The sequence below is a fragment of the Camelina sativa genome, chromosome 9, assembly GCF_030686135.1.
Source record: "Camelina sativa cultivar CO46 ecotype springtype chromosome 9, ASM3068613v1".
NCBI lineage: Eukaryota > Viridiplantae > Streptophyta > Magnoliopsida > Brassicales > Brassicaceae > Camelina > Camelina sativa.
Genome location: NC_141888.1, coordinates 2,853,724 through 2,863,758, shown reverse-complemented (window position 1 = coordinate 2,863,758; position 10,035 = coordinate 2,853,724). Strand labels below are relative to the sequence as shown.

At 43.4% G+C, this 10,035-nt stretch overlaps 2 protein-coding genes across 2 annotated transcripts; one reads left to right on the top strand and one right to left on the bottom strand.

The window, feature by feature from the left end:
- Positions 1-2,510: 2,510 nt before the first annotated feature.
- Positions 2,511-3,906, bottom strand: LOC147937646 (MATH domain and coiled-coil domain-containing protein At2g42460-like). Its single transcript, XM_087465200.1, has 4 exons — positions 3,902-3,906; positions 3,402-3,805; positions 3,097-3,299; positions 2,511-3,023 (listed from the first exon to the last, which is right to left on the bottom strand). The coding sequence occupies exons 1-4, from the start codon at positions 3,904-3,906 to the stop codon at positions 2,625-2,627; spliced, it is 1,011 nt and encodes a 336-aa protein (XP_087321326.1). The 3' UTR covers positions 2,511-2,624.
- On the top strand, positions 3,858-5,787 carry LOC147937645 (uncharacterized). The gene is made up of 2 exons (XM_087467652.1): positions 3,858-3,941; positions 4,042-5,787. The coding sequence occupies exon 2, from the start codon at positions 4,760-4,762 to the stop codon at positions 5,429-5,431; it is 672 nt and encodes a 223-aa protein (XP_087323778.1). The 5' UTR covers positions 3,858-3,941; positions 4,042-4,759; the 3' UTR covers positions 5,432-5,787.
- Positions 5,788-10,035: the final 4,248 nt, after the last annotated feature.

Sequence of the window (10,035 nt, the reverse complement as noted above, 5' to 3'; positions counted from 1 at the left end):
GAATCAAAACCTCCAATCATCCTAATAAATGCCAAAAATTCCCACTGTTTGGATCATCAATCTTATCATTAGTTCCACGAAATGCTAGATTTCTTTCAGCTAGAGTCTTTACCAATGCAATTATTCTCAACAATACATCTCTCCAATGTTTTTTCTCCTTCTTAATTGCCTCTTGCATATGATTGTCAATAGTTTTATTCTTTTGAAATCTCTCTTCTAGCTCCATCCAACGAGTCATGCAAATAGTATGACGATGAGTTGTTTCATGTCGTTTCAGTCTTTGCGAAGCATTTCTCCAATCATTAAACCCATCACTTGCTAATAGAGTAGGATTTGTTTCTTGATCAAATAATTTACAGCAAAAGCAAAAGACCTTATCTTGAACTTTTGAGTAAACTAACCATCTTCTAACTTGTTTCTCTCCATTAGTCATTCTTCTTATATAAGATGAATAAGTGAAACATCTATCAACGTTATTTCTGGGAAAACGGTAATCAGCTCTTGGTTTTGGAGGTGGTCCTTTCTCAACCAAATAATCTCTCATTTTTTGATCAATATTCTCCCAATTTGCAGGATCAGTCATATCCACATTCTCATAAAACACTCTAATCTCATCAACTCTATCATCTTCTTTCTGGTTTTCACTCTGAAACGTTTTATCCCTGTTCTCATTCATATGATCTTCATCATCCTCAACTACAATATTAAGCTCTGTTTTATCCTTGTTCTCATTCATACTCTTCTCATCTGCATTCTCTTCCATATTATTAAGCCCTTCATCTTCTTTACCTATCTCAGCCTCAGGTCTAGCAGTCTCATCAGTTCTAGGAATTGGAGTTCTTGTAACGTACCTTAACATATTGCCAATTTGAGATTTCATCACTTCATCCCGTTTGTCTTTTTTCTTCCTATTATCACATCCACTTGGTTGACTTCTACCTCCTGGCGGCATTGAACTACACATAGACATAATAATTACTTTTTAGAATGAGAAAACAAAAGTAGAAACAGAAAACAAGACATAAACACAAAACAACATAGATTGACAAACTTGATTAGAAAGAAAAGAGAAAGAGAAGAAGACATACATGAGTCAAAAAGAGAAATCAGTAAAAATAAGAGATAGAAGAAAGCTGGTGTTAGAATCTTAGAGCTTAAGGTGGAGAAGAAACAGAAATTTTTGATAAAGTTTTGGAACTTCTGTTGGTGATCGGCAATGAAGACGAAGTAATATTCAATTAGGTTTTTTTAAAAGTTTAATTGTTTGATAAATATTTACTTTCTTTTCATTCCTGTAACAATTTTGGAAAATTCGTTTTTATATTTTCTACAGAAAAGTTATAAAAAAAATTGTCTGAAAAGGGGATGTCAAAGGGTTTCGAACCCTTTACCTTGTACACGAAAAACTCATCACCTAACCACTATACTACATGGCAATTACAAATTGATGCCCCTAAAATTTTTTATAAATTATGCTGCTTAAAGCCCTTGCTTGTTATGCTTCAGCTACGGGCCCGGCCTATATATATATATATATATATATATATATATATATATATGTAAAACCCTAAATAGGAGTCGAACGAACAGAGAAAAGCAAAGAGCTCACATACCGATATATGCGAAACCAAAGGCTCCTCCGGAACTTCGCCGGAAACTGTACCGAATAAAAAGACCCACAGTGTTACCAACAGAGACCAAGCAAGTAAAACCCTAAATCGACGAACAGAGAAGAAAGAGTGGCTTACTTGCACAATTCATGTTCTAAAGACGAAGAAGAAGTAATCGGTGAGACCCTTGAGAGTCTGGACTAGGGTTTAACTACTCTGGCCGGGTGCCACTAAACAAAATCGCTGACAACCCGGAGGAGAGAGCGAGAGAGAGAGAGAGGTAAAAATGCTATTAAAATTTGGGCCTTTTAGTTTTAAAATGCGATATGGGTAATTGGGCTTGTTATGAAGCCCATTTGGAGTACACGGTCTATATTCTCTCTCTTTATTATTTCAAAACCCATATAGTAGTTGACAAAAAAAAAACCCATATAATAGTAGTGTCTCTAATTGGAAGTTAGAAAGACTTTGGTGCGAAATCCGAAAGATGAAAATCTGTGTCTGTGGTCTTTGGTCCGACCAAGATCCGGTGGAAGCTTGAAACTCCTGTCGTTTCTCCACCTTCATTCATAGACGACCAATAATAGTACTGCAAGGCAAAACCAAATGGTGTAGTTGTGTCTTAATTATAAAGGTCTGATGGCTAGATGAGGATGATGCACTCACAGGAACCGAGAAGCTACAGTACTATGGGGTGGTAGGTTTGTTGGTTTTACAGACTTTGGTCTAGTGTCCAAAGCTTTAACACACATACACTAGTCTAGATACTCTGATAAATGTTACAAATGCTGCAGATGTAGAAATCGGATTTGAAATTGGATGCTCCACTCTGATGGTGGTGACAAAAAGAGCGTAGAGAATTGAGTATTTGTTTGCAATCAAAGTCAAACACACAATGCCTTTTGTAATATAAAAAGAGCAAGTACCTAAGATCTTCGGCTAAGGAAATCAAGTGACAACAGACAATGCGCTTTAGTAATGACATGTGATGATCATGTCTAAGCTTACACACTTTCAGATTGAGAAGCAAGAGAGAAAGAATCTCTTTACGAGGAAGTCTATGAACCCAAACGAAGAAACTCTAGCAGCAGCCGCGTATTTGATCTTTTCCAAAGTCAGTTCCACATTCTTGACCCGTTCCTCGAGTTGGACAACTGCTTTCCTCCTCTCCAAGGAAAGGTCCTGGAGCTTTGACTCCAAGAAGTCGAGCTTGAAGCCTGCCTTCGTCAGCTCGGTCAATTGGGATTGAGCATTGGTTAGTTCAGCCAGAGACAAGCTCTGTGGAGACTTGCTCAGTGTCTCGATGAGGGAGAACAAGAGAGTGTAGTATACTGCCCTCAGCTCCGAGTACTTTGGAGCGAAATCTACATTAAAGCCTGGGTGCTGCTGCATAAGCCGGATTGCTGATTGACTCTGACAAAAGATTAGATTAGGTTTCACCAGATTCAGAAAGAAGAGCTATCTAGTAGGAGGCTCCAAAACTTACTTGAGAAGCAAGGACCCGGACACCTTGGAATTCTGATAGATCATTCTTAGTTGACTGACCTTGATGAACAACTTCGTCTACTTCAACGAAGACTTGAATGGTTAGTATGTTGTTCTCGAGGTCTTGAAGCTCGGTAAGAGGCAACAGACTCTCGTGACCCCATTCTGTGACCTCAGCGCAGAACAAACAGGATCTCCCGTTGTCTGTCCAAAATATATATCAAACTTGTGACTTTTTCTGGTTCATCAATCAATGGGATCAGATAAATATAAAAGTTATTTAAAAAAAAAAAAAAAGTTCATTACACTTTGTTATGCCGAGCTCTTTGCCGGAATGATTCAAAAGAAGGAAGAAAAATCTAACTCTCCTTTTCCATCCAAGTCTCAATGATTCAGGATTAGGTACGCACAGAAACAGAGACAAGTCATTATCATAACCAGGAGCAGGGCATCCCTTGGTATCAACAATAACATACCTAAAGACATGCAAAACCTCTCTTTTAGAAAATTCGGGTAAGAAAGAAAGAGACGCTGGAGATAAAAAGAGTCTTGTCCATTTACCTGATATAGTATGAGGAAGCTGGCAATTAGCACGTGGAAAGAGGATAAGAGGAATAAAGAACACGTGTGAATAGTGAGCTGTACGATGAGCTGTGAAGTTGGAAGTGTCGGTTGTTGCAGAGACGTCAACGTCACGGCGGTTTAATAAACTGTTAATGGTAGTAGTAGTATATAGAGCATGTGTTAGCTCTCTTTCATCTTATCGAAAATAATATCTGAACTTGTAAACTTTTGAGATCTTGTGCCTCATCGCTTAGCCGGTTTCTCTCCTTGAGATTCTTGCTGGTGAGATGACGTTGCTGCGTTTCCTATGAACGTTGTATTGTTTTATCATTTGTGAATTGAGTTTGTTTTACATATTAACTTTCGTTATCATTGGTATCAGAGCTAGACGAATCCTTGGAAACTATGGCGGTGGAGACGAGATCTCAGCTTACTCGAGCTGAAGAAATGGTGGGAACGAGTGGATCAGTGGTTCCGGTAGCAGAAACAACGTTGAATGCTCTGGGATCTCAGATTGCACAGGTACTAGATCGCACTTCTGCTTTAGAGGTTGCGCTTGTTGAACAAAATAAAAAAATTGATGCAAACATTGTCGATATGTTTGAAATGGCGAATATGAAGACTGGATCGCAGCCTGTTCTCAACGAGAAGGCATGGGAAAACAAATTTGTGGAGGCGACTCACCGGTAGTATCGGCGACACCGGATCATTTGATGGAGAGTTCTGATCGTGGAAGAAGTGAAGCATCTGGTTACCAAAACAGAGGTGATAGAGCTGGTTATAAAAACAGAGGAGACCATGGGGGATATCAAAACAGAGGGGACGATGTAGGTTATCAAAACAGAGGAGATGGAGGAGGTTATCAAGATCATTACTCGGGTCTAACTCGAGTTGGAAAGGTCGATTTCCCTAGGTTCAATGGTGAACGTATCTCGGAGTGGTTTTTTAAGGTTGAGGATTTCTTTTCTCTTGATTTTACACCAGGAGACTTTAAGGTGAAAATGGCTGCGATGCATTTCGATGGTCATGCAGCAGCTTGGCACCAATCCTTAGTCCAAACGCCATTGGGAAGAAATGTGTTGAGAGATTAGACATCCTATATGTTGTTGTTGCAGGAACGTTTTGAGGATGTGCTAGATGATCCGATCGCGGAGCTTAAACAATTACAAGAGACTAATGGGATCGTTTATTATCATCAGAGGTTTGAGTTGATTCGGAATAGGTTGATGATGTCAGAAGAATACTTGATGAGAGCTTATCTAGCAGGACTCAGGATGGATACTCAAATGCATATTCGTATGTTTCAACCTCAATCTGTGCGTCAATGTTTGGTATTGGGAAGGCTGTACGAAAAGGCTCACCCTCATCAGAAGAACAATGGATGGTCACCTGCAAAAACGTATACTGGAAACTCTGCAGTGAAGGCTCATGTGCCAGCTAAGCAAACGAGTCAGGTTAACTCAGAAATGACTAGTTTCCAAGCTCCTAAAAACAGGAAATTCTTGTCTCAAGAGGAAATGAGTGAGAGGCGAGCTAAAGGTTTATGCTATATTTGTGATGAAAAGTATACACTTGATCACTACCTGAAGCACAAAAAGTCTCAAGTGTATATGATTGAAGTGGAGGAAGATAACGGGGAGTGGGATAACTCGGAGATCATTAACGTAGAGGAAGAAGAGAAGGATACACCTAGAGTTTCTATCAGTGCTGTGTCAGGGGTACAAGACTATCGAACTCTTAAGGTAAGGGGAACTCATGGGAAGAAAGTGTAACATCCGCGAACCAATTTTTGTAATTTTGGTGTGGGTGTCGATCGACACCCTTGGGGGCATCGATCGACACCATGTGTTCCGGTTTGGTCGGGTTCGTTTTAATTGCCGATTGGTTCGGTTTGGTTCAATTAAACTCCCTAAATCGTGTGTAAAAGGGGAAAAACGACCCAAGGTCGTGTTATTTGTCTGTACTCGCCGCTTTTGAGAGAAAAAGAAAGGAGAGAGTGTTCTTAAGCTTTTGGGAAAAGTTTGGGAGATTACTTGCTGTTCTTGAGAGTTTTGGAGCTGGGAAAGGGTTAGAAGCTTGCTAGGAGTGAGGATTTCGTTCCTACTGTTCAGAATCTTCCTGGAAAGAGGTGAGTGCTTGACCATGGTTGATCTAAGCATGAGATCTCTCTTGTTTGGGTGTTTTCTTTGTTGTTTGTGTTGTTTTGTTGTTTGGGTTCGTTGCTTTTGTGATTCCTAGTGATTTCCGTGGTAATTGGGTGAGTTTGAGACGGATTCGAGACGATTTGGAAGGAGAGTTCGATGTTCGGATTCGCGCAGATCGGTCGACACTGTTTAGCATCGGTCGACACCATTATTTGTAGCATCGATCGACACCGTGAGGCATCGGTCGACACTGGTCTCAGCCGAGACTTGTTTTCCTGGTTTGATGTATTGTTGTGTGTTGTTTGTTTTGCTTAAACATGAGGGTCTCATATGCTTGTGTGTATAACCTAGTAGATGGGAGGACGGCCTCACTAAGTATTTATGATAATACTTAAGCATCTCAATTGTTGTTTGTGGTGTGCAGGTAAAGGAAAAGTGTGATCGTGGAATCAAAGGCAATGAGGAGGAGGATGTTCTAGAGGCTTGATTGATTGTGGTCTAGCTATTGTTAGGTTGCTAGTATTGAGTTGATAGAGTATTGTAGGATGTTGGAACTTTGCTATTTCGTTATTGGTTATTGGATTATTGTTGTTGGTATTCTTATTGGATTAATGGAAACTGTTTTATTTGGTTATCCGCGGTTATTGATTGTTGTTAGGATGTTAGTGGGTATGGGACCACTAGTAAATTAAGGTATAAAAAAAAAAAAAACGGGAAGGGTTGTTTCATTTTGGTATCAGAGCCCTTACGGTTCTAGGTCTAGGGTTCATTGTGCTTTTGCTGTTGATGTTTAGGATTCCATGCTATGATTGATTGTGTGAGTTGGTCAATTGTGTGTGGCATGAAGTCCTAGAACATCTTCTTCGAGCATGTTTTGTGATTCCACGGTAAGTTGTGTTTTTGTGTATTGGAACTATTGTTTGCTTAGCCTTCTGTTCTTGGATGATACAGATGGTTAGGGGTGAGGATGCTGTTGGTCGCGGTCATGGTCGTGGGCGTGGTCGTGGTCGGGGTCGGGGACGAGGTCAGGTTCCTGAGGCCAGTGTGAGTGTGACCCAGAGCATGGCCAGTGAGGAGGTGGCGGAGTCACAGGTTCATCCTAGTGAGTCTGGAGACCAGGCTGGTTTGGGTGACGGCAGGGCAGATGGGCCCGGTGTCGGTCACGGTGTTGCCCCGGGTGTGGGGGTTGCAGCGGGAGGTGCTCCAGGCAGGGAGGATGTCTTGATGGACTTGCTAGCTCAGGTTTTGCAGCGACTTCCAGCAGTTGTGCCGCCAGTGGTTGGTGGGCAGGATCCAGTAGTGCCGCCAGTGGTTGGTGGGCAGGATCCGGTAGTGCCGCCAGTGGGTGGTGGGCAGGTTCCAGCGGTGCAGCCTGTGGCGGGTTTGCAGGCAGGTGTGCAGCCGGGGGCCGAGGTAGTGGATGCTCAGTATGTGCGGATGATGGAGCAACTGCGGCATGTGGGAGCCGAGTATTTCTCAGGAAGTACCGATCCGAGTGTAGCGGATGAGTGGAGAGAGCGGATGGAGGATATTTTCCTTTCGCTTAGGTGTCCCGACCGGTACAGGGTGGATCTGGCAGTGTTTTACTTGTCAGGAGATGCTCGTGTGTGGTGGAGGTCGGTGACAGCACGGAGGGTGCAGAGGGGTATGTCTTGAGGAGATTTTGTGGGGGAGTTTAACTCCAAGTATTTTCCTCAGGAGGCTCTTGATCGTATGGAGGCACGGTTCTTGGGTTTGACTCAGGGGGACCGTACAGTGCGGGAGCTGGATGCAGAGTTCAGTCGGCCGGTGGGCCAGGGTTTTATGACCGGTGCGGTCAAGAATGTGTGGCTGATGTGCCGGGATTGTGTGGCCGGTGGTGCCGGAGTCCCGGAAAGGGGAGTTGCAGCAGGTATGAGCAGGGAAAGGCATGTTTGCCAGGTTCATAAGATTCACGAGAAGCCTTCATGGCAGGATAAACTAATCGTTGCGACGATGGTGGATGAAGTTCATTGGAAATGGACAAGGTTACTAGATTTAAGGTTTTGGTAAGCTTGCTGGGGGAAAACAAGTCAAGTAGGTTAAGTTGGCGGTCTGCAAAGCATTTGATACAGTGAACCGGAATATGCGAACGTATGGTACTTGTTTGTTTTATTACGCTCGTATTGATGATTTGCTGTGGAGAATAGCTAAGCGGAAAGCTAATTTTGGATTAATCTATCTTGTGGAAGTTTTCCCTAAGAGACAAGTTACTAGAGGTTCTTGGAAGAACAAGAGGGTTGACATTTAGGTGGCTTCGAGTTGATGTCGGCACACTTGAGTGTTTGTTTGGCAGAGCTGAAGAAGCAGCTAGAGGATTTGTTGAGTAAGGGATTCAACCGTCCTAGTGTATCATTGTGGGGAGCGCCAGTGTTATTTGTCAAGAAGAAGGATGGGAGTTTCCGGTTGTGCATTGATTATCGGGGTTTGAACCGGGTCACTGTGAAGAACAAGTACCCTCTTCCTAGGATCGATGAGTTGTTGGATCAGTTGAGGGGTGCTACTTGGTTCTCTAAGGTAGATCTGGCGTCGGGTTATCATCAGATACCGATAGATGAGGCAGATGTGAGAAACACGGCTTTCAGGATGAGGTATGGGCATTATGAGTTCGTGGAGATGCCTTTTTGGGTTAACTAACGTACCAAAAACGTTTATGAGATTGATGAACAGTGTGTTTCAGGAGTTCCTAGACGTGTCTGTCATCATTTTCATCGACGATATCCTGGTATTTTCGAAGAGTCCTAAGGATTAAGCAGTGAATTTGAGGGCAGTTCTGGAGAAGCTGCAGGAGCAGAAGTTGTTTGCTAAGCTGAGTAAGTGCAGTTTCTGGCAGCGTGAGATGGGGTTCTTGGGTCATATTGTTTCAGCTGAGGGAGTTTCAGTGGATCCAGAGAAGATTCAGTCCATCAGGGAGTGGCCGAGGCCGCAGAGTACCACTGAGATTCAGAGTTTCCTGGGGTTAGCAGGTTACTACAGGAGGTTTGTTTGGGGTTTTGCGAGTATGGCACAGCCGATGACTAAGCTTACAAGGAAGGATGTCCCGTTTGTGTGGTCACCAGAGTGTGAGGCAAGTTTTGCAAGTCTCAAGCAGATGTTGACTACCACGCCGGTGTTAGCACTGGCTGAGCAGGACGAGCCTTATGTTGTGTATACAGACGCTTCTAGAGTGGGGTTGGGTTGTGTACTTATGCAGCAGGGGAAGGTTATAGCCTATGCTTCGCGGCAGTTGCGGAAGCATGAAGCTAATTATCCTACTCATGATTTGGAGATGGCAGCAGTGATCTTTGCTCTTAAGATTTGGAGATCCTATCTGTATGGTGGGAAGGTACAGGTATTTACAGATCACAAGAGTCTGAAGTACATTTTTACTCAGCCTGAGCTGAATTTGAGGCAGAGGCGTTGGATGGAGTTAGTAGCGGATTATGATTTGGACATAGCTTACCATCCTGGTAAAGCTAATCTGGTTGCAGATGCCTTGAGTCGGAAGCGGGTGGCTTTGGCTCAGGAGCAGGATATGGAGGCGTTGGTAGGTGAGATTAGTGCATTGAGTTTGTGTGCTATCTCACAGGAACCTTTGGGTTTGGAGGCAGCTGATAGAGCGGATTTGTTGAGGAGAGTGAGGTTAGCTCAGGGGAGCGATGAGGGGCTGGTGAATGCCTCTAAGGCTGCGGGTGCAGAGTATCAGGTTTCTGCTAACGGTACTATCCTTGTGCATGGTCGGATCTGTGTGCCCAAGGGTGAGGATTTGAGGCAAGAGATACTGAGAGAGACTCATTCGAGCAAGTTCTCTATTCATCCAGGAGCGACCAAGATGTACCGTGACCTCAAGCGGTATTATCACTGGGTCAGGATGAAGAAGGACGTAGCCGACTGGGTGGCGAAGTGTGATACTTGCCAGCTGGTGAAGGCGGAGCATCAGGTTCCTGGTGGTTTATTACAGAGTTTACCCATTCCAGAGTGGAAGTGGGATTTGATCACGATGGACTTCGTGATAGGTTTGCCTGTGTCGAGGACGTTTGATGCTATTTGGGTCATTGTGGACCGTTTGACTAAGTCTGCGCATTTTCTGGCCATCAAGAAAACTGATGGAGCAGCGGTTTTGGCCAAGAAGTACGTGAGGGAGATAGTCAGATTGCACGGTGTGCCTGCTAGTATTGTGTATGATAGAGATTCCAAGTTCACCTCGGTGTTCTTGAAGGCATTTCAGGTGGAGA